General features: G+C 41.6%; 1 protein-coding gene across 7 annotated transcripts in view; it reads right to left on the minus strand.

Annotated features, from left to right (window-relative positions):
• The window catches only part of ASTN2 (astrotactin 2), a 1,062,617-nt gene that overhangs the window by 719,701 nt on the left and 317,692 nt on the right, over window positions 1-25,224 (minus strand). For all 7 annotated transcript variants that reach the window (XM_049897085.1, XM_049897083.1, XM_049897084.1 and 4 more), the window contains one exon: window positions 10,479-10,586. In XM_049897085.1, coding sequence (XP_049753042.1) covers window positions 10,479-10,586 — 108 coding nt within the window. The remainder of the gene's footprint in view (window positions 1-10,478; window positions 10,587-25,224) is intronic.

Here is a 25,224-nt window from a genome sequence, read left to right on the forward strand (position 1 = left end):
GGGCAAAATGTTCCCCTTGTAGAAGCTTTGGAAACCCTGGAGGCGTGGTGGTTAAGAGCTACAGCCGCTAATCAAAAGGTCGGCAGTTCAAATATGCCAGGTGCTCCTTGCAAAACCAATGCAGCAGTTCTATTCTGTTCGTAGGGTCCCTATGAATCAGAATCGACTCGACGGCAATGGAGTTTTTGCTTTTTTTTTTGTTGAAGCTTTGGTTTCTACACGCATAAAATTAAAGATTGGATGTGATTATCTTTAAGACAGAAAAAAAAAAAACTGTGGTTGAATGAGGAGATGGATAAAAGACATGTGATTAAAGTTGGTTGCTTTTTCTTCAGTCTCTTCTCTTGTCCTTCCCCCACAGCCACAGACTTGAGCTCCAGCTGCTTTCTGGCCATCTCTCCCCATCTCTAGCCCTGGTGCACTCGCTGCCTCCATACCTCTGCAGGTGCTGTTCCATGGATGCTCTGCTTTCACCCACCCCCATTTCCTGGACTCTCTGGTCTGTCTGGGTGTTCTTGGCTTATATTTCAGAACAATCTCCTACTCTCAATCTCCAAAGTCCTTCTCTGCAGAGAAGAATTCTGGCTTGAATTTTCCCTCATTTGTGCCTAAAGCAGGCTTAAACTGCTCACGTGCATGTGTGTGTGTGTGTGTGCGTTTGTATAGAACCATGAAAGAAAAGATTCACACATACATACACATTAGCACAAAGTTTTGATTACAATTCAAAAATTCTTATCACTACAGAAAATCGCAGTTTGAGAATTGCCAAGTTAAAACAAACAGCTAAAACAAAGAAATAAGCAAAAATGGGGCACTCATGCCCTGGTTCTCTCTGCTGGGGACTAATCAGCAAGGCACAGAGAAAAGTGCCCCAGGATTGGGAGTATGAAAGCCAGGGTTTCCAGAATTGGCTGAGCAACCAGAGAACAAGAGTGAGGTCTTGAAAGTAAGAGACTTGCCCAAGGCCACCAGCCACCCTGCTGAGCTAGGGTGGGAGTGCCCATGCTGGATGCTGGCATCACTGAAATCTTCCAGCAGCTGTGGCTGCTTGGTCTCCTGCTCAGCTCTGGGCCTGGGGCTGGACACGCCATCTGCACCTCTCATCTGGACCTTCAATTACACACTAGCTCATCCTGATCCGCACTGCTTCTGAGTGAGCTGTATCCCCACAAGGATATTACCACTTCCTTGAGGTTGGGAGTCAGGCCCGATTTTCCACATTGCCCAGTATCATACTTCGTAAGGTTGCTGATTCCACAACTACAGGCTACACTTGTAAGAGCTTCCGACTTGATGACACAAAGCATAAATATTCTTGTTTTACAGACAGGAAAACCGAGGTCCAGAGAGGTTACAAGCTTGCCAAGAGTCACTGAGTGAGTTAGTGACATGCTAGGGATTCCAGCACACACCTCCCGGTTCGGAGTTCAGTGTTCTTGGCTTTATAGAGTATCATCTCTGGCTAATAAAGGCAAAATTTTGCTCAGTGGTAACCTATCTCCATCAACTCTTCACTAGTCAATTCTGCAGAATACTGTCAGAATTGGGAAAGCCCGAACAAGTGATGTATTGGATGATTATTTACTTGACCAAAAATAGAACTCTTTGCTTTGCAAATAGACTCCTTTAGTCAGCAAGATCATGTACGGTATAAGATCAAGTTCTTTCAAGAAGCACTGTGAAATTCACACATGCTTTCTGGACCAGACATATTGGTAAGGGCTACCTTAATGATGAAAATGATTTAGGGAAGGGACCAGCAAACGATGCTTGCAAGTGAAATGTAGTCCAGCACCTGTTTTTGCAAATAAAGTTTTCTTGGGACACAGCTGTGCTTGCCCATTTACATATCACCTATGGATAGCAGGTTTCATGATAAAATGGCAGAGTTGAGTAGTTGCAACAGAGACTATATGGTCTGTAAAGCCAAAATATTTATTAATTGGTCATTCACAGAAAAAGGTTGCTGACCCCTGGTTCACAGAATCCCACCAGACACATATATTTTGTTTCTCAGTCTTTGTTTCTTAGTGCCTTTGTCTCCCCACCCTCTGCCACCACCCCTGACTTCCCCATCACACTGATTACCACAGTATTCTGTTCTGAGGAGACGCTCTACCCGACCACATCAGATATGCCTTCATAACAGTCCATTTTCCTTACAGAGAACCAGAGACTCGGGGAGCCAGGGCCCGCTCTGGGCCTAAATGGTAAATCTCTTACCCAATAGATCCTGTTACCCAAAATGGGATTTTAACTGGTTATTTTGGTACTCAGAATGTTTAAAAAGAGAAATGTGCGAGACAAGAACAAATATTTTTTGAGCACCTTTGAGTGAGCCCCGGAACTTTCTCTCTCTAGACTTGCTCACTCTGTGAGGCAAGCATCAATAGCTCCATTTTATACAGAGATTAAAAGCTCATTCAGGGCTACACAGCGGGGAAGAGATAAGGTCAGGATTCATAGCCAGGTATGGCTAATTTTAATGCCAGTTCTGTTTACCTCACAGCATATGCTAAGGAGAGAGACCTAGGTAGTAAAACCTGTCAGGAGGTTCCTTTCTCCTCCTCAACTCTCCCCATCATCAGCCCCAGGTATATCCTTCTCTGCAATGAGGCCTCTTAGCCTTAGTACAATCACATAGAAAAGCAGTGGTAAAGCTGGAACTGGAAACCACGCTCCTGCCACCCACGGATTACCCAAAACCCAACTGCCATCTGAGTACTTCAAAGATGGCAATGGTTGAATGCACTGATGCAAGCCCACACACCCATAGATTTGGGGAACAGAACTCAGATTCCATTTTCAGATGGAATTGAAAGGAGTCCCAAAGGCTATGAGAGAAGCATTCTTAACCAGCTTAGGGAGTCAACCTTTCCGAGTATGTTCATCTTTTTCTTCCCTCATCTCACTGTATTTGTTTGTTTCCTCTGTGTCACAGTCAGCCTGGCTCTCATGGCCCTCTGCAGACCATAGGCAACCGCAGACTAACTGTGTTTGCTAAAAGACAAGCTCACAGAGGAAGAGGAGGGAACTGGGGAGGACGGGGGTTCAGGCAGCCCTGGGGGTGGAAAGAGAAGAAGTAAGAGTAATCAGCACAGTCAGTGGGGATTGCAGAACCCACTCCAATATCAGGGGGTACATACCCTCTCCATAAAAGAGGAGAAGGAAAGGGAGAAGTGTTGGGCACAGGGGGTGCAAAGAGGATTCTCACAGGTGAGCAGTCTGCAAAGGTGAGCTGGAACTGGACATGTAGCATGACTTGGCTAGGGTCACAGAGCAAGTCAGCAGTAGATCCGAGAAAACAGCTCTTGCCCCACAGACTCACTTGACTGACCCCACCTCCGTAGCTTAGCTCAGCCACAACTTCTCCAGAAAAGCAGCACGATATAACTGAAAAACCTTTAGAGTTAAGAAACCTGGGTTCAAATTGTAGTTCTACCATTTACAAGCCATAAGATCTTACAGGTAATTTAACTGCCTTAGGTTCCACTTAGGGAGCCCTGATGGCACGCAGTTAAGCTCTCAGCTGCTAACCAAAAGGTTGGCAGTTCGTACCCACCTACTGCTGAACGGGAGAAAGATGTGGCAGTCTGCTTCTGTAAAGATTTACAGCCTTGGAAACCCCATGGGGCAGTTCTGCTCTATCTTATAAGGTCACTATGAGTATGAATGCTAAGAGTAGTTTTTGTTTTTTCTTTTTAACAATCTTGGGTTAGTTTGTGTTTCCAGTGCCTAGAAGGAAAAGTGCCAGACATGTAGTTGTTGTTAGCTGCTGTGAAATTGACCCCTGAGTCATGGTGACCTCAGGCACAATGGAACAAAATGCTGCCCGATCCTGTGCCTTCCCCATGATCTGTGGTGAATTGGGCCATTGTGATCCATAGGATTTTCACTGGGTGATTTTCAGCACTAGATTTCCAGGCCTTTCTCCCTAGTCTATCTTAGTCTGGAAGCTCCACTGAACGCTCTTCAGCATCATAGCAACACTCAAACCTTCACTGACAGATGGGGTGGCTGTGCATGAGGTGTACCAGTTAGGAACTGAACCTGGGTCTTCCAAAATGGAAGAATTCTACCACTGAAATACCAACGTCTCATCTCCAGGCATATAGTTAGTGTTTAACAAATATCTGTGGGAAGAACAGAAGGCAGAAGAAAGGGAGGGGAGGAAAAAAGGAAGGAAGGAAGGTAAGAAGGAAGCAGGTGGGAGGGAAGGGGAGAGAAAGAAGGAAGGAAGGAAGAAAGGTAACGAGGGAGGTAGGAGAGAGGGAAGGGGGAAAGCAGAGAGGAAGGGCTCATTAGAGAATAAACCAAAAAAACCAAACCCAGTGCCGTCGAGTCGATTCTGACTCATAGCGACCCTATAAGACAGAGTAGAACTGCCTCACAGAGTTTCCAAGGAGCGCCTGGTGGATTCAAACTGCCGACCCTTTGGTTAGCAGCCATAGCACTTAACCACTATGCCACCAGGGTTTCCTGGGAAAAAACAGCAGAGTGTCATGGGGAAAAGGCTGATGAGGAGAAGAGAAAATAAAGAGAGGTAAAGAGAGGAGAGAGAACAAAAAGAATGATAAGGAATAAAGAGAAAGAGGCAGGGATATAGCAAGGAGGGAATAACAGAGGAAGGAAGAGAGAAGAAAAATAAAAAGAAATTGAAAAAAAAAAAAAAGAAGAAGAGAGTAGGGAGAACAAAAACAAACAAGCAAACCCAGGATCCTGAGGAGGAAGAAGATATGACGGAAACAAGAGGTAGAGGAACAGGGATGCACTATTAGTGAAAACACCACGTGTCTGTCAGTTTGTCTTATGGTGGTGGCTTGTGTGTTGCTGTGATGCTGGAAGCTATGCCAGAGTATTTCAAATACCAGCAGTGTCACCTAAGGTGGACAGATTTCAGCAGAACTTCCAGACTAAGACAGACTAGGAAGAAGGACCTGGCAGACTACTTCTGAAAATACTGGTCAGTGAAAAACTTAAGAATAGCAGTGGAACACTGACAGTTCTGGAAGATGAGTCCCTCAATTTGAAAGGCACTCAAAATATGACTGGGGAAGAGCTGTCTCCTCAAAGTAGAGTCAACCTTAATGATGTAGATGGAGAAAATCTTTTGGGATCTTCATTTGCTGAGGTGGCATGACTCGAAATAAGAACGAACAGATGCAAACATCCATTAACAATCAGAACATGGAATGTACAAAGTATAATTCTAGGAAAACTGAAAGTCATCAAAAATGAAATGAATACATGAAGATAGATATCCTGGGCATTAGTGAGCTGAAATGGACTGGTATTGGCCATTTAGAATCAGAAAATCATATGGTCTACTATGCCAGGAATGACAAATTGAAGAGAAATGATGTCACACATCGTCAAAAAGAACATTTTAAGATCTATCCTGAAGTAAAATGCTGTCATTTTATATGTATAGATAGGAAAATATCTGTACATATTTTCCTATCTATACATATCTATATGTATAGATAGGAAAATATCTATGTCTACAAGGAAAGCCAGTTAATACAGCTATTACTCAAATTTATGCATCAACCGCTAATGCCAAAGATGAGGAAATTGAAGACTTTTACCAAATTCTGCAGTCTGAAATTGATCAAACATGCAATCAAGATTGTTGATAATTACTGGTGATTAAAATCCAAAAGTTGGACACAAAGAAGACGATCAGTAGTACGAAAATATGGCCTTGGTGATAGAAATGACGCTGCAGATTGCATGATCTCTGCAAATATCTTTTTAAACAACATAAATGGTGACTATATACATGAACTTAGCCAAATGGGAGATACAGCAATCAAATCAACTACACCTGTGGAAAGAGATGATAGAAGAGCTCAATATCATCGCTCAGAACAAGGCCAGGGGCCAACTGTGGAACAGACCATCCATTTCTCAGATGCAAGTTTAAGATGAAGCTGAAGAAAATTAGGACAAGTCCACCACAGCCAAATATGACCTTGAGTATATTCCACCTGAATTTAGAGACCATCTCAAGAACAGATTCGATGCATTGAACACTAATAACCAAACATGAGGTGGGTTATGGAACAACATCAAGTCATTATACATGAAGAAAGGAAAGGGTCATTAAAAAGACAGGAAAGAAAGAAAAGACCAAGATGGATGTCAGAAGTGACTTTGAAACTTGCTCTTGAATGCTGAGTAGGTAAAACACAAAGAAGAAATGATGAAGTAAAAGAGCTGAACCAAAAAAACCAAACCAAACCCAGTGCTGTCGAGTCGATTCTGACCCATAGCGACCCATAGGACAGAGTAGAACTGCCCCGTAGAGTTTCCAAGGAGTGCCTGGAGGATCTGAACTGCTGACCCTTGGGTTAGCAGCTGTAGCACTTAACCACTATGCCATCAGGGTTTCCAAAAGAGCTAAACAGAAGATTTCAAAGGGTGGTTCAAGAAGACAAAGTAAAGAATTATAATGAAATATGCAAAGACCTGGAGTTAGAAAACCAAAAGGGAAGAACACGCTCAGCATTTCTCAAGCTGAAAGAACTGAAGAAAAAATCAAGCCCCTAGTTGCAAAATTCAAGGACTCTACAGCAAAAATATTGAACGATGTGGGAAGCATCAAAAGACGATGGAAGGAATACACAGAGTTACAGTACTAAAAAAACTCGTTGACATTCAACCATTTCAGGTGGCAGCATATGACCAAGAGCCGATGGTACTGAAGGAATACGTCTAAGTTACACTGAAGGAAATGGTGAAAAACAAGGCTTCAGGAACTGACAGAATACTGATTGAGACGTTTCAACAAACGGATGCAGCACTGGAGCTGCTCACTTTTCTATATCAAGAAATTTTGAAGATGGCTTCCTGGCCAACTGACTGGAAGAGATCCACATTTGTGCCCATTCCAAAGAAAGGTGATAGAACAGAATGGGTAAATTATCAAACATTATCATTAATATTATACACAAGTAAAATTTTGCTGAAGATCATTCAGAAGCAGTTGCAGCAGTACATCAACAGGGAATTGCCAGAAGTTTAAGCCAGATTCAGAAGAGGACATGGAACCAGGGATATAATTGCTGATGTTACATGGATCTTGGCTGAAAGCAAAGAATACCAGAAAGATGTTTCATGTGTCTTATTGACTATGCACAGGCATTTGACTGTGTGGATCATAATCAATTATGAATAACATTGTGAAGAACGGGAATTCCAGAACACTTAATTGTCCTCATGAGGAACCTGTACATAGACCAATAGGCAGTCATTCAAACAGAACGAGGAGGATACTGTGTGGTTTAAAGTTAGGAAAGTTGTGTGTCAGGGTTGTATCCTTTCACCATACTTATTTTATATGTATGTTGAGCAAACAATCCAAGAAGCTGGACTATATGAAGAATGGAGCATCAGGATTGGAGGAAGACTCATTAACAACCTGTGATATGCATATGACACAACTTTGCTTGCTGAAAGTGAAGAGGACTTGACGTACTTGCTCATGAAGATGAAAGACTACAGCCCTCAGTATGGATTGCATCTCAACATAAAGAAAGCAAAAATCCTCATAACTGGGCCAATAAGTAACATCATGATAAACAGAGAAAATACTGAAGTTGTCAAGGATTTCATTTTACTTTGATCCACAATCAACGCCCATGGGAGCAGTGATCAGGAAAGCAAAGGGCATGTTGCACTGGGCAAATTTACTGTAAAAGGCCTCTTTAAAGTGGCGAAAAGCGAAGATGTCACTCTGACGAATAAGGTGGGCCTGACCCAAGCCATCATATTTTCAATCACCTCATATGCATGCAAAAGCTGGACAATGAATAAGGAAGACCGAAGAACTGACTGACGGCTTTGAATTAATGGTGTTGGCAAAGAGTACTGAATATATCACAGAAGGTTAGAAGAAGGAACAACTCTGTCTTGGAAGAAGTACAGCCAAAGTGTTCCTTAGAAGAAAGATCATTTTGGCTGTACTTTGTCTCACATACTTTGGACATGTTATCAGGAGGGACCAGTCCCTGAAGAAGGAAGGACATCATGGTTGATAAAGTAGAGAGTCAGAGCAAAAGAGGAAGGCCCTCAACGAGATGGATTGACACAGTGGCTGCAACAATGGGCTTAAACATAGCAATGAGCATGAGGATGGCTCAGGATTAGGCAGTGTTTCGTTCTGTTGTACATAGGGTCACTATGAGTCGGAACAGACTTGCTTGCACCTAACAACAATATTAGTGTAAAATAAGTGGAGGAGACAGACAAAGCAGGCAGCTTTGGCATTCAGCTGGCAGTAGGGTCGGGGAAGGAAAGGGCAGTCCCAGCATCCTCACTACCCTGAAAACAGAGCTGGCCCTCTGGAGTGTATGCAGGCACTGGGCCAGATCATTTATCTAGAGTCCTGTGATTTGCTTTTGCTTTTCTTTTTTAACTTAAACTCCGATTTACGAGGGGCACGCTTGGTGATGGATGTTTTTCCAATTAGCTGTAAATAGCCTGGTCTTGCAGAGGAGACCCACTGACTTCCCCAGCCCTAATTCTGGCTGTTGGAATGGGGGAGGGAGAAGGCAGGTCAAGACTCATCGATCACATACTTCTAAATCTCCAATGCAGCAGATACCAGAAAGCCAACGGGTGAGAGGGAGTGGGAGAGAGTGAGAGGCAGGCACAATTGTTCTAATGGCTGCAGAGGCTGCTAAACCTTCCTAGGTGATAGGTCAGGGGAGATACTCCCCACATAGGGCCTTTTCAGTGACAGGTGCTGGGGGTAGAAAGAAACGGAAAAATAACAACAAGAATTCAACTGAATCAACTTTACTTTGCCCTTATTATATATACATCAGGCACCATAATACATTTTTTATATACCTTAACCAAATTTCACCCCTAATCCTATAAGGCCCATTTTTACAGATGGGGAAGGTGAAGCGTGTTGTTGTTGTCACCTGTCAGGCAGTTGGCCTCAACTCATGGTGACCCCATGCACAAGGGGATTGGACTGTGGTGATGACTTTCAGAAGCAGCTCACCAGGCCTTTCATCTGAGTCTGTCTTTGTCTGGATGCTACGCAGAAATCTGTTCAGCAACAGGAAAGCCTCTGGTGATAGAGATGGTGGCTGGCTGCACTTAAGGTGCATTGGCTGGGAATCGAACCAGAGTCCCCTGTATCAAAGATGAGAATTCTACCACTGAACGACCACTGTCCCTAAGTGAAGCCTGAACTCACTGTCGTTGAGTCCATTCCAACTCATGGCAACCCTACAGGACAGAGGAGAATTTTCCCACAGGGTTTCCAAGGCTGTAATCTCATATGAAATCAGACTGCTACATCCTTCTCCCGCAGAGTAGCTGGTCGGTTCGAATTGCTGACTTTTCAATTAGCAGCTGAGGACTTACCCATTACAACACCAGGGCTCTCTAAGTGAAGTCTAGGGAAGTTAAAGAACTTGCTTAAGTTCTTACAGCTAGTAAATGGTAGAAATACAACTTAAACACAGGTTTCTTAATTCGAAAGTTATATCATGCTGTGTTTTGAGGAAAGACTTTCTAAAACTTCAAAATTAACACACAACTTATAAACTGGTAGTTCAACTGCTTGTCAATTCAATCACTACTCATCTATAACTAAAACCTCTGAGACTTTCCAGAGACATTTCAGTTGATCTGTATAAACTAACTGAGAGGTTGGAAAATTCTTTTTCTTTTCTTTTTTTTCCTAATAGGATCATAGGCATTTCAGAGGTGCAAGTCTAATCATCAGAGAACTGTGAACCTGGCATTTAGATGTTACGGAATTCACCTCTAGCATTTTTATATCGTCTTACACTTAGTGCTAGTGTGAGAAATAATTACTCATTGATACTTATTTCATCTCTTAAAGAAAATGTCTAGAAAGTCACCCCATGTCCTATTTATAGGGACCAGGTAGAAAACTTTCTGGCCTCAACATTAGATAAGAGTTTCCTGAACAAATGCTTGGTTCTGTCCCACAGACCCTGTGAATTGTACTAAGTGTGTTTCCTTTTCTGCACCTTGGCTGCTAGGAAGCTCCTTCTAAGAATTCCACAAGACAGTACAGCATTAATTAATCAGCATCACTCTAACCTGAACTTGAAATCATTTTCCTTATTCTTATTTTCCTTTTAATCTAATTCCTTTAGTTATTTCATTTCCTGTGTTGCCTTTTTTTTTAATGTATAAAATTTAAAACACTGCCCCAAATCCTTTGAGGGATGAGGTGGGAAGAAAGTAAATGAAGAATGGAGGGGCAAAGGATATAATGAAGGTCACCAGTCTAGCCAGGGGCTCAGACGCTGAGCTCAGGATCAGGTTGAGAAACAAATTCAGTGTTTGCCATTTTGCTATGAGTTGGAATCGACTCGACGGCAAGGCGTTTATTGATCACAAAACTTATTTCCCAGGCTTTCCTACAGCAAACTGTGGTTCTGACACCTTCCCAAGGCAGTATGGATTCAGGCCTCCGTTACCTTTGCTGCGGCGACGACTCCGGTACTGCTCTGTGTAGAACGTCAGCTGTGTTTCGTCGTCTGCCTCTGAACCGGACGTCCCTTTGGTTCTCCCAAAGCTGATCCCCCCTGCAAGGAAGCAAATGCTATCAGTCATCCTTCCAGGCCTCCAGAAGATTGCTAAATTCCTCAACCATCCCCAATATCAGCAACCACATCCCCCAGACTTCTCTCTGTAAATCTCAAATGGCCTAGGCGGCTGCATGATGAATGGAAAGCATTCAGGCTCTGCAATGAGGCAGATCTGGGTTCCAACCATGGCTTAGCAGCATCCTGGCCATGTGACCTTGAGAGGAGACACCCCATCTTTCTGAGCCCTTCGTGCTTTATTTCAAAATAGGTTCAATAACTATTAACCTTGTGGGGTTGGTTTGGAGATTAAAGGAGATATACTATATAAAATAGCCGGTCCATGGTGAGTACTAAATAATTGATAGCCATTCTTGCTTAGTATTATGAGCCTACCTCTAAGAAAATACTCCAGGCAACATAATTTCACAAACATTTCAATCATATGCTTACTATATGCCAGACACCAGGGAAACAAAGATAAATATGGCCCAGTCCTTGCCAGCCAGGGGATCATAAGCTAGTCAGGGGGACAAATGGGATCCTAAGGAGCCTTAAACCTAATTTATGGCTTATGTTTACCACGCAGTGTGGTACTAGGAATATGGAGGGGAGTGCAATCCATCTCAGTAAGGAGGATCTGTGAAGGCTTTGTGGAAAAGGGAAGATTTAAGTCAGGGCTTGAAGGGTGGATGGGGCTTCAGAGGTGGAAAAGTAGAGTAAAGGCCCAGGGATGGAGAATGTGAGGCTCCATTGAGTCGAGCACTGGCTGGGAAGGAGAGTTAGAGCCACAAGGTGGAGGGTCCTGAATGCCAGACTGAGGGCCAGGGCCTTAAGTTGCATGTCATGACGGTTCCTGAGCAAGAGAATGAGTTGATCGGCTGCATGTACCAGGAAGGACACTCTGGTGGCACACAGACCTGGGAATGGGTTCCAAGCAGAGCAAGCATTTAGGAAGCTCAGTGATGTCCCAGCTGAGAGCAGATGAAGGCCACAGTGAGGGCAGGGCAATGAATTGGGGAGAAGGGACAGGTGCAAGAGGTGCTCCAGAGACAAACTCAGAGGACCATGGAGGAGAAAAAGGCAGTGCGTTCATATGACATGAGTTTATTACAAAGATAATAAGCTCCACTGGAAACTGGAAGCTCCACTGAAAACTGTTCAGCATCAGAGCAACATGCAAGTCTACACTGACAGATGGCTGGTGGCTGTGCATGAGGTACATTGTCCAGGAATCAAACCTGGTCTTCTGCATGGAAGGCGAGAATTCTACCACAGAACCACCAATGTCTCATTTGCCAACTTTAACAATAATTAACTCTAAAGAGAAGGAACATGGGCAGTTTTTGATTTACATCTCTGTGCTCTCCTGTATTTTTTATTATTTATTCATTTTTAAGAACAAGATACGGAAAGAAAGAGAATAAAAATTGGTAAACTCTTTCCCTAGAGAGGAAACAGCAAGGGTAGTGCTTCAGAGAATGTTGAGGGGTGAGTGGAAGGGCAGGGGAGAGCAGGGACTTTGGTTATGAAAAACTGTTTGGTCAGTGGGGCTTCAGACACCTACATGAATAGACTATCTCTGGGAGGAGGCTCAGGAATCTGGTAGAAGTGGTTGCCTCAGGATGGAGAATTAAGTGGCTGGAGGACAGAGGTGAGAGGGAGGCTACTTTTCCCTATAAATCCTTTGTATCTTTTGAATCAAGCATCATGTAAACGTATCACTTATTCAAAAATCCCACCTGAAGAAGAGAAAAATATACATTAGGGGGAAACATTATTCAATTCACCAAAGGATTTACTATGTAATTTCCTCCAGCAGGGCATTCGAAATGATGTTCAGTATGGTTATTGTGCTTTCACTTATTCCAGCAACAATCTACTATTCAGCAATCTATTATGTGCCTCCAAGATTTGTATACATTAAAAAACCTACTGCCGTCATACAGATTCCAACTTATAGCGACCCTATAGGACAGAGTAGAACTGCCCCATAGGGTTTCCAAGGAGCAGCTGGTGGATTCAAGCTGCTGGCCTTTTGGTTAGCAGCCAAACGCTTAACCACTGTGCCACCAGGGTCTCTTGCATACATCATTGCATACAATCCTCATTATGATATACTTGGTGGGAGGTATTGCTGGTTCAGTGGTCAAGCTCTCACCTTTCATGTGGAAGACCCAGGTTTGACTGCCAACCAATGCAGTACATGTGCAACCACCACCCATCTGTCAGTGCCCTGTGATGCTGAACAGGTCTCAGAGGAGCTTCCAGGCAGAGGCAGACAAGAAAGGCCTGATGATCTATTTCTGAAAATCAGCCAATGAAAACCCTATGGATCACAATGATCTGAACTCATTGTGAACGGTGTCATCATAAGTCTGGGGCCTACTAGGCAACAGCTAACCAAAAAAAAAAAAAAAAAAACCACCACCACCACCACAATTAATAAACTAGATAATAAAAGAAAGACTTGTTTTGGCAAAGTTACTTGCTTAAGGTCACACAGCTGATGAGTAGGAGAAATAAGATTCAGGGCTAGTCTGTCCAGCTCCCAATGTGGGCTCTGTAGTATACAAATTGTTTTTCTGGAAACACATCAGGAGGAGACCTTGGGGAAGCGTATTTGTCTTTCCAGCTTCCAGCCCCTCACCAAGTATCTAATAATGAGGACCGTATGCAATAACGGATACAAATCTTGGAGGTGCATAGTAGATTGCTGGATAGTACGTTGTTGCTAAGCACTGTAGTATATATATCACTGCGTTCCAAACTCATGTTACCGCTGGGGGTGGGTAATATTGTTCCCATTTTACAGAAGAGGCAACTGAGATTCAGAAGAGAAAAATGATTTTCTAATAAGAAGGAAAGCTGCAGTTTGAACCCAGCTGTGACTGATGCCCGAGTTCGTATTCTTCACCATAAAGTGTCACAGACTCTTGGTTTATTGCTCGGTAGATGGAAATATTAATACCTAGGCCTCCTTCTAAAATAAAATTAAAAAATTAAAAAAATATTATTTTATTTTAGGCCTCCTTCCTTTATATAGCTTGTTCTAATAGGTGGAAAGGCACAAGGGACAACAACGTTTGGCATTTCCTTCCAAATGTGCCCTCAGCCATGGTCTGTCCCTGCCTTAATGCAAACCCTTCCCAATCCCTAGTAACTAAATAAAGCAGGACTGGAGACAGCAGGAGACTCCAGACTTTACCAGAGGTCCCTTCTTGTTTAAAAACTCACATTCGAAATGGGGTTGGCAGGGACTTCATGAAACTTCTGGAAGAAGCGGGAGATCAGAGATCCCCAGAGGCCAATGGGTCTTTTTAAATTGCTATTATAGTATTTTACTGTTACAGAAAAAGAGAGAGAGGGAGGGAGGGAGAGAGGGAGGGAGGGGGAGAGATGGAGGGAGGGGGAGAGAGAGAGGGAGAGAAATAAAATAAAGGAAGGGAGGGAGGGAGGGAATGAGGAAGGAATCGAGGGAGGGAGGGAGGGAGGGAGGGAGGAAGGAAGGGAGGAAGGGAGGAAGGGAGGAAGGGAGGAAGGCAGGAAGGCAGGAAGGCAGGAAGGCAGGAAGGCAGGAAGGCAGGAAGGCAGGAAGGCAGGAAGGCAGGAAGGCAGGAAGGCAGGAAGGCAGGAAGGAAGGAAGGAAGGAAGGAAGGAAGGAAGGAAGGAAGGAAGGAAGGAAGGAAGGAAGGAAGGAAGGAAGGAAGGAAGGAAGGAAGGAAGGGAGACAGAGGGAGGGAGGGACTTTTATTTATCTACATATAATTCTTGGCCAAGAGAAAAATGAGGGCATCTAATAAAGTAGGTCCCTTATGTACAGGGAACATCTGTCATACTTCCTACTGTGTTTTGGGCAGCAGAGAAAAAATGAGGGATGTGTCTCTGTCAGAAGTCCGCCCCAGATACTTTTCACATCCTGCTTTGGTACAAAGTCTGTACTTTTAAATATTCCAGCTAAATGTTCTCTCCATTTCTTCTTATCTTCCTGCCTTTCCCAAACAGATTCATCTCTCCCAAGGTAAACATAGCATCATGATTCTTGCCCTACTGGGGCAGGCGAGAGGGGACGACAAAAAAGTCAACAGGCCATTCTAGTGTAATAATAAAAGTGAACACTTACATAGCACTGCCAACATTCTGGACATTAAACCTTTGTCATGTATTAACTTACTTAACTCTTACAACAACCCTAGCAGGTAGGTTACTACTTTTATTCCCTTTTTAATAGATGAGGAAACAAAGGGAAATTAAGTCATTTGCCCAGGGTCACATAGCTTGTAAGTAGTAGAACCACCATTAATCAAAAAGATGGCTTCAGAGTCTATTCCCTTGGTTTCTAAGTTGGTGGACAATAAAATATAGGCAAATAGTCATTTAACGCCCACAGCAGTCGCTGCAAGGAAGGTATCATGAATCACCCTCATCTCTCTCCTGTGAGTACTAATGGACCATTTTCAGAGTACAAACTGAGGCTGAGAGAGGATATCTCTAGACCAGCCTGTCCAACAGAAAGGTAATGCAAGCCACATTCACAATTTTAAATGTTTTAGTTGCCATATCAAAAAGGTAAAAATAAACAGGTAAAATGGATTTCCAGAAAATATTTTATTTGACCAATAGATCTATATATTATCATTTTAACATGTGATTAACATAAACATTATTACTGAAATATTTTATATTCTTTTCTTCCATAATACGTTTTTAAAATCCAGTGCACATTTTACACATACATTGACTTTCAATACAGACTAACCACATTTTAAGTGCTCACCACATTGGACAGTACACTTTTAGAAGCACACATACAAAAATATTCTCATTAGATTCTATGAACTTCTTTATTCCAGCCTTAATTTCTTCTATAACCCAGTAGTTCTTGAGCAAGGTGTTATTCAGTTTCTGTGTGTTTAATTTTTTTTTCCTTGCTTTTTCTATTATTGATTTCTACTTTTATGGGTTTATGGTTAGAAAAGATGCTTTGTAATATTTTGATGCTCTGGATTCTGTTAAGGCTACAAAAATATTATTGAGTACATGTTAAGGGCCAGGGTCTGAGAACAGGAGAGAAAGACAAATAGATCACAGGTTCCACAAAACTGTTAAATCTTTTGTAAATGTGACTAAGATGAAAAATGGTGTTCTTGAGATTCCATTAGACAACAGCTATGGTCCCTGCCCTCAAGCCGCTTTGAGTCTAGTTGGTTTATGTTGTTAGCTGCTGCTAACTTGATGGAGCTGCCATTAAGTCAACTCCAACTCACGGCTACCTTATGTACAACAGAACGAAACGTTGTTCTGTTCTGTGTCATCCTCACAATCGCATGTTTGATTCCATCATCGCGGCCACTGTGCCAATATATCTCACTGAGGGTCTCCCACATACTTGTTGGCCCTCTACTTCACCAAACATGATGCCCTCTTCTAGAGACTGATACCTCTGATGACATGTTGGACGATGTTCTGTTGTGATACGTAACTTTTCACTGGCTAATTTTGGGAAGTAGGTTGCCAACACTTTCTTCTTAGTCTGACACCTGTCCACCATGGATGGCCCTGATGGTATCTGAAATATTGGTGGCAAAGTTTCCAGCATCATAGCAACACTCAAGCCACCACAGTATGACAAACTGACAGATGGGTGGTGGAGTTGGTTTATATAATGGTTTAATCTAGGAACCATGGCAAGTAATGCATCTCAGGAAAAAGAAATTAATACACTACAGTCAGATATGAATTCTAATTCTATTTCCTACTAATTAGCTATGTGGCCTTGGGCAAGGCACCTAATCTCTCTGAGCCCATCTTTAAAAGGGGGACCATAACTCTACATGGTCATTATGAAGAACATATATGTCAACATTTAGCTCAGAGACAAATGAAGTGGGCTAAATGTTGACATATATTTATGTAATGCTTGCATGAATTTAAGAGAAGAAAAGGAAACACTGCTATGTGTAGATGGCTTCCCTGCCTGCTGAGACATCCTGGGGAAGTGGCAGCCACCCAAGACATGAAGCCTCTGAGTGCACACATAATCTGCAGAGGGCACAGGTCAATTATGGATGGACTTGGAGATGATTCAGACGAACGGTAAAGGGCCCCCTCTGTTAGCATTTTTAATATGAAATTGTGATTTAGTGCACTAAAATGTAGCCAGTAATTACATGAGCTGCTCAGGTATTCCATTTAGGGGTTGAGAGAAAGTGAGAATGGTCAAAGACTGGCAAGAGAAAAGAAGAGGCTATCTGTCTGCTGGAACCAGCAGCCTCTCTGCCAGAGCTCCTTGGGTCTCTAGTTCCTCTGGTCCCGGATGGTAGTATGTAGCTGTCAAGGAGAAGATGGGCTAAGGACTTACCATGATGAGATAAGCACTGCACTGGGCACTTTATTTACAACATCCCATCTATACCGCATAACAAGTCCCAGAAGCAAGAATCATCCTCATTTTACTGCCAGACAGTCCGAAAATCAGAATCTCGAGGCTTATACAAGATTACACAAATTACAAATGGCAGAGTCAAGATTTAAAACTAGCTTTTGTCTGATTCAAAAATCCTTTATTCTCATGGAAAGGCAGATACTCATAAGAAAAGATACTCAGAGTCATTAGTCATTAGCAAATCAAAACCACAATGAGATACCACATCACACCCACGGGATTAGTCATGATAAAAACAAAAACAAACTAAAAAACTGGAAAATAACAAATGTTGGTGAGGATATGAAGAAATTGGAACCCTCATACATTAATAGATGTGAATGTAAAATTGACACGTGCCCTAGGTTTTTACTGAAAATAGTTTAGCCATTCCTCATGGTGATGGCTGACCAACATAATAAACAGAATTAATGTTACTAAATTGTACAGTTGGCCCTCCATATCCATGGGTTCCGCATCCGCGGATTAAAGTAACTGCAGATAAAAAATACTCAGGGCAGGGAGGAAAGAAAGTTCCAAAGAGCAAAACTTGAGTTTGCTGCATGCCAAGCTCTAAGATGAATCCAAGCAAATGAAATATGTAGGCATATCCTGCTGTAGCCTCCTGCCATTTCGCAGACCCTCAGTTTCTCTCCGGCACTTCTTGTTTGAGCATTGTTCGCCTCGCTACTCTCGTTCGCTCCTTATGTTATGCGCACCCTTTATTCTGCTATTTACACAGTATTTACTCCCGTGTACTTTAGAGATGATTTAAAGTACACGGGAGTAAGTGTGGAGGCTATATGCAAACACCAAACCATGTTATATAAGGATCTTGAGCTCTGCAGATTTTGGTATCTGCAGGGGTCCTGGAACCAATCCCCCATGGATCCAGAGGGACAACTGTATATGTGCAGAATGTTGAAGCACCAAATGTTTTATTACATATATATTTACCACAACTCTAAAAAAAGGAAAAAAAAAAGTTAAAGATAGAATTACCATATATATGATCCAGCAATTGTACTTTTAGGTATACACCCAAAAGAACTGAAATAGGTATCCAAACAAAAACTTGTCAATGCATGTTCATAGCAGCACTATTCACATGGCCAAAAGGCAAACAACCCAAATGTCCATCAGCTGATGGGCGGATAAACAAAATGGGGTATATCCATACAATGGAAAATTATCTAGCCACGAAAGGGAGTGAGGTACTGATGTGTGGGTTTACTTCTGAGCTTTCCGTTCTATCCCATACGTCTATATGTCTATCCTTATAGTAATTAAACACTGGTCTAATTACTGTAGATTTATAATATGTTTTGAAACTGAGAAATGTCAATCTTCCTCCTCTTCTTTTCTTTTTTTCGAGATTGGCTATTCAGGGCCCCTTGTGAGCTCTGGTGGTGCAGTGGTTAAGAGCTACAGCTGCTAACCAAAGGTCAGCAGTTTGAACCCACTAGGATACTCTATGGGGCAGCTCTACTCTGTTCTATAGGGTCGCTATTAGCCGACATCGACTTGACAGCAATGGGTTTGGTTCCTGGTTTTGTGATTTCATATGACTTTAAAGATTGCTTTTTCCATTTCTGCAAAAAGGCTGTGGGAATTTTGATAAGGATTGCATTGAATCTGTAAATAACTGCATTGGGTAGTATTGACATCTTAAAATATTGTCTTCCAGTCCATGAACACAGAAAGTCTTTTCATTTATTTTGGTCTTCTTTAACTTCTTTTATCAATGTTTTTGGTGTACAAGTTTTCCATGTACAAGTCTTGTCTTTCACTTCTCTGATTAAATTCATTCCTACGTATTTTATTCTTTTACATACTATTATAAATGGGATTTTTTCCTTGATTTATTTTTCAGATTGTTCATTTCTGGTGAATATAGCTGCTTTTTGTGCATTAATCTTGTACCCTGCAACTTTTCTGAATTTATTAACTCTAGTAGCTTTCTGGTGGATTATTTGGGATATTCTCAATACAGGATCACGTCATCTGCAAATAGAGAGGCAGTTTTACTTCTTCCTTTCCAATTTGGATGCCTTTTATTTCTTTTTCTTGTCTGATTGCTCTGGCTAGAACTTCCAATAAAATGTTGAATAGCAGTGATGAAAGCAGGCATCCTTGTCTTGCTCCTGATCTTTGGGAGAAAGTTTTCACTCTTTCACCACTGAGTATGACATTAGCTGTGTGTGTATGTGTGCATGTGTTTAATAAATGTCCTTTATCATGCTGAGGATCTCCCTTCTATTCCTAGTTTCCTAGGAGTTTGTATCATGAAAGGGTGTTGGATTTTGTCAAATATCTTTTAATCATCAATTAAGATGATCGTGTGGTTCTTCTCCCTGTCTATTAATATGGTATATTACATGACTGATTTTAAAGGGTGTTGGATTTTGTCAAATATCTTTTAATCATCAATTAAGATGATCGTGTGGTTCTTCTCCCTGTCTATTAATATGGTATATTACATGACTGATTTTCTTATGTTGGATAAATCCCAGGTGGTCATAGCTGTTACTGGTTAATTTGATGTATATGAATTTTACCTCAATTAAAAAGCAAAACAAAACAAAAAAATCCCTCAAAACCATTCTGTTCGCTTTGTCACATCACAATAGTGATAACAGAACTGGAGAATGGGAGATGGGAGAGGGGAAGTTGGGGCACAGAGGAGATGTTACAGAGCTCAGGTTCCCTGGTTCCTGCCCCAGTGTTTGTGGGTGAAGAGGATGACCAATTGGTCCCTCGTAGAACCAGTGGTCACCTCAAATAATCACAACAACAAAACACATTAACTTGTCCATTCATTCATTCAACAATTATTAAGTACCCACTATGTATGGAACTGTGTTCTCGGCACAAAGGGTAAAGCAGCAAAGAAAACAGACAAAAATTCATTGCCATTTCAGCAAGTTTATTTTCTGGCGGAAGAAGCATTTAAGATGTTCAATACATGTTGCTAAGTCCCCTATGTGGGAATTATTATCTGATTTTGCTGATAAATAAGCTGAGATATACAGAGGTATTTAGTTGCTTCCTCAAGATGATGTAGATATTTGGTGGTAAACTAGAGATCTGACCCAGGTTGGCTCTGGGGCCAATCAGGGCATCTGAACAATTTGAAAGTCAGATTATATGGGAAGACTGGAGCAGGAGCTAGGATGCATGGTCTTCCCTGGCCTGTGAGAGTTACTTATCATTTTCTGCAAATCTACCCCCTCTGCCTGGGCTGCCTGCCCCATCCACAGGCTTGCTCCACCAGCCTCTGGCAGGCCCGCCCCTCCACACTCCACCTTCTGCTCTTGCTATCATGATGGATAGCGGTGACATGTTAAATTATTCAGGCTCCGTGTCTTCCTCGAGCTGGTGACAGCGATATTGCATTTTTAGATTGCCCAGAACTGCGCTAGATAGAGAAATGCGTAGCTCGGGAATGCAAAAACCCATCTGACCCTCAACTGCTCAGGGAATACAAATAGTGCCAGTCATAGGAATAGGACAGAAGCAGCTCAAGCTGCCCATGTGCCCTAAGCGACACAATTCCCAACTGTCCTGAGCGCTAGAGTGAAACTCCAGATGTTTTAAGCATCCACCTCTTGGAGATAGTTTGAGCACAGTAGCTCCTTGCCATTGGGCACCTGCTAGAGGCTAGTCATTGTGCCAGGCACATACCTTAGCAACTACGCCTAATCCTCCTCATGTGGAAACAGAAGCTGAGAGAGGGACACAAATGCTCATAGCAGCCCTATTCATAACAGACACAATAGAGGTTCTTACCTACGGTCACACACTCAGCAAGTGACAGGATCTGGATTCAAACCCTGGCTTGAACTGGTTTCTCTAATTCCCCCGGAAAGAACATTCTGCAATATTCTTAGGATCCATGTTGAATTTGTAAAATTAATCATTACGGTTAAAAAATATATATGGTAAAATATAATTAAACATGATTGTAAATCTGGGTAAAAATGGATATAACCTAGAGGTCCATTTACAGAGGACTGATAAAAAATGATGGCATATTGCTGAAACTGGCTTTCATGAGACCATTAAATACAGTGACTTACATCTATATTTATTGACATATGAACCTGTCCATGATACTTTGTTGAATGAAACAGTGTACAGAGAAGAATGCCAAGAGGGATTCCATTCATGTAAGTTTATACACACTTGTTGACATTTGGAGCCCTGGTGGTGCAGTGGTTAAGAGCTCAGGCTGCTAATCAAAAGGCAGGCAGTTCGAATCCACCAGCCACTTTTGGAAACCCTTTATGGGGTAGTTCTACTCTGTCCTATGAGGTTGCTGTGAGTCTGTATTTTGGAAAATGAACAGAGATTGCTTGTGAAATTAAAATAAAGCCAAATGAAACATCACAAGCATTATCCCACGTCATTAAGTATTTACCTCTAATGTCATTTAAGTATCTGCAAAATATTTTACTGAATCAATGTATCATCATTTATTTAACCAATTCCCTATTGTTTAAATTTTATATTGTTCCCAGATTTTCACTATGATATTGCATAAGACATTCTTATAGACAAATTTTTCTGCACATTCCTTTGTATACCTGTGTAGAATTTTCTTGGGATGAAAAAGGAATTGCTGGGTCAAGGGATATTGAAATACTTCATGTTCTCAATCCCTATTTTCAAAATGCCGTCTAGAAAGGTTACACCAACGTCATCCTCATCAGGTATGTATCAGAGTGACCACGTCACTACACCCTCTACAAATCTAATCATTGTTTTCCAACCTTAGTGGTTTTGATACGTATCCCATATTTCAAATTCATTTTGTCAGCTTCTTTTCAAAGTACTACAGTTTGCACAAGTCCTTTTTGGGATTTGATGTCCAGAACTAGACCTGATAATCCAGGTGTGATCTATTTGGTCTGCACAGAGCAGAAATGGACTATCATTCCCCTTTCTCTAAACACTAGACTTATAATAATGCAGCCCAGAACAGCTGCAGATTTACTGGCTGCTGGCTTGTATTCAATATGCCTTCAGTTCTTTGTTCACATGCACTGCAAATAAATCTGGTCTTTCCCACCATGCATTTGTGGAATTGATTTTTCTAAACCTGAGTAAAGAACATTTGGTACCATCAAATTGTATCTGTATACTTCAGCCCTTTCTTTTAGTGTCCCAAGATATTTTTTGTCCTAATCCTGTGATCTCATGTTTTCGCTATTCCTTGACTACACACCTACGAATTGGATGAACATGAAAAGGAGCCAAAAACCCAAACCCAGTGCCAATGAGTCGACTCTGACTCACAGCAACCCTATAGGACAGAGAAGACCTGCCCACAGAGTTTCCAAGGAGCACCTGGTGGATTTGAACTGCAGACCTCTTGGTTAGCAGCTGTAGCACTTAACCACTACGCCACAAGGGTTTCCTGAAAAGGAGCGCAGGGTGAGAAAAGGAAGGAATGAGTAGTTACCACGTGCCTATTGTGTCGAGGAATGGGATCTACACGTTTACACAAGTTAAAATCATTTAATATATGTGAAAGTGATAAAAGTGAAATTAAGTAGATGCTAACATCTCCGTCTTAAATATGAGGAAAGTGATGCTTGCCGGGATTACTTTTCTTGGACAAGGTCACACAGCCAGTAAGGAGAAAGGATGGGTTAGGAAGTCTAACTGTGATCCTTGCTAGTCCCAGTATCCCAGGCCGGGTGTGCCCTTATTTAAGCCATGTATGTCAACGGTAAAGAGAACTAAGACGAGAATAGAACTTTACAGGTCATAGCTTAGCTACAACTCCTTAGTAAACATGTAATTAAATAAAAACAAAACCCATGTGACTATACTATCAAACACCCTACAATTTTCCCCTTTGGAAACAATGTTGTTCATTCCACAAATATTTGTTGAGAGTCTAATGTATACCAGGAAGAGAATACGTACTGGTGAATGAAACAGAAATACTTCCTACCATCATAGAGGTTACAGCTAACCGGGAAGATAGGGTATACAAACAAACACATGCAAAAATTAATCTGATTATAAGAAATGTTGTCAAATATCTTGCTGACATCCATATATCCTGTTGTGTGGTATCTTCTTGATGTACCTGTACAACAAACCAATCCAAAGTAGTAAGGTTGTTCACCTGGCATGACTTATTCTTGGTGAACCCATGGCGGCTTCTAGTGCTCCCAATTTCCCTTCCCACATGCTCACCATGTAAACTTGTCTGACTTCATTGTTGTTGGGAATCAAAATCAAGTTTTAAGAGTCATCACCACCTACTGAAAAAAGATGAGATTTGTCTTCAGGCTTTTGGAAGTTCCTCTGCTTGCCTTGATTCCTCCAACATTATAACCAGTTCTGTGGTTCTAAAAACATATTTTCAAACTATTTTATCACCTGAAAAAGCAATTTGCTTGGATGTGGAGACTCAAATCGAAGCAGATACTTCAAAGTAAATACTACCTCCTTTGTGTGTTAGAACTCCATTCCTCATGAAACATCTTTATTCTCCCTTTCAAATGTTTTTCTTGATATACGTGACAGATCTGACAGATTCAGAATGAATTCAGTTTTATACTTTCATCTTGTAATGAGATTTCAGTTGTTTCAGGCAATGGGACAATCATTTTCTTGTTTTGATTGTTCCAAAAGCAATTTTTTTAATCTTATTTTTTTGTTGTTGTTGAGAATATACACAGCAAAACACACACCAATTCAACAATTTCTACATGTACAATTTTGTGCCACCGATTACATTTTTTGAGTTGTGCAACCATTCTCGCCCTCCTTTTCTGAGTTATTCTTCCCTCATTAACATATACTCACTGCCTCCTAAGGCTACTGTTATGGATTGAACTGTGTCCCCCAAAAATGTGTGTCAATTTGGCTAGGCCATGATTCCTAGCATTGTGTGATTGGCCACCATTTTTTTTACCTGATATGATTTTCCTATGTGTTGTAAATTCTACCTCTATGATGTTAATGGGGCAGGATTAGAGATGGTTATGTTAATGAGGCAGGACGCAATTAACAAGAGAATGTTGTTTTAAGTCAATCTCTTTTGAGATATAAAAGAGAGAAGCAAGCAGAGAGACGGGGGACCTCATATTACCAAGAAAGCAGTGCTGGGAGCAGAGTACGTCCTTTGGACCCTGGGTTCCTGCGCTGAGAAGCTCCTAGATCGGGGGAAAATTGATGACAAGGATATTTTCCCATAATCAACAGAGAGAGAAAGCCTTCCCCTAGAGTTGGCACCCTGAATTTGGACTTCCAGCCTACTAGACTGTGAAAGAATAAACTTCTGTTTGTTAAAGCCATTCACTTGTGGTATTTCTGTCATTCAGCACTAGATAACAAAGACAGTTACTATTTACTCTTTTGATTCGCTGTTGTCACTTTGATTCCATATAGATAGTTCTCAAAAGGGCATAATGCTCAAAGCATATCTTTTTCACTAGTTAAGCTAAACTATTTTTCAGTTTTAAGATGACTTCAGGGAATATTTTTGTCCTAAGGGTTAAAGATTATCTCAGGGTAATAGCTTCAGGGGATCATCTACCTTCCATGGCTACAGAAAGTCTAAAGGCCACAAGAATTTGAAATTCTGTTCCACATTCTTCCTCCTTTTGGTCAGGATTCTTCTACGGAATCTCTGATCAAAATGTTCAGTAATAGTAGCCAGGCACCATCCAGCGCTTCTGGTCTCATGGCAAAAGAGGCAGTTGTTCATGAAGGCAATTAGCCACACATTCCATATCCTCCTTCTATTCTTGGCTCTCCTTCTTCTATTGCTCCAGTGAATAAAGACCATTTCTTGTGCCTTGGATGGCAGCTTGCAAGCTTTTAAGACCCCAGGCACTATGCAATGAACTAGGAAGTAGAACAGAAGCACTAAACATGTTATTAGGCCAACTAACTGGGATGTCCCATGAAACTATGACCCCAAACCTAAAAACCAAGGTACCAAATCCCATAGGTATTTGCTTGTATGTAAGCAGCCTCAGCAGTTACTCTTTCTTTTTGCTGTTATTTTAAGCAGCCTCAGCAGTTACTCTTTCTTTTTGCTGTTATTATAAATACATCAATCACACAAATTTTGCCAATTCAACTTTTTACTTATTGACAACAATTACAATAATTGGCTATGCAAACTTGCCCTTAATCGATGTGAATTTTCCATACCTGTTAACCCCCTTTCTCCCTTCCACTTGTCCC

The sequence above is a fragment of the Elephas maximus genome, chromosome 9, assembly GCF_024166365.1.
Source record: "Elephas maximus indicus isolate mEleMax1 chromosome 9, mEleMax1 primary haplotype, whole genome shotgun sequence".
In the NCBI taxonomy this organism is placed as follows: Eukaryota; Metazoa; Chordata; class Mammalia; order Proboscidea; family Elephantidae; genus Elephas; species Elephas maximus.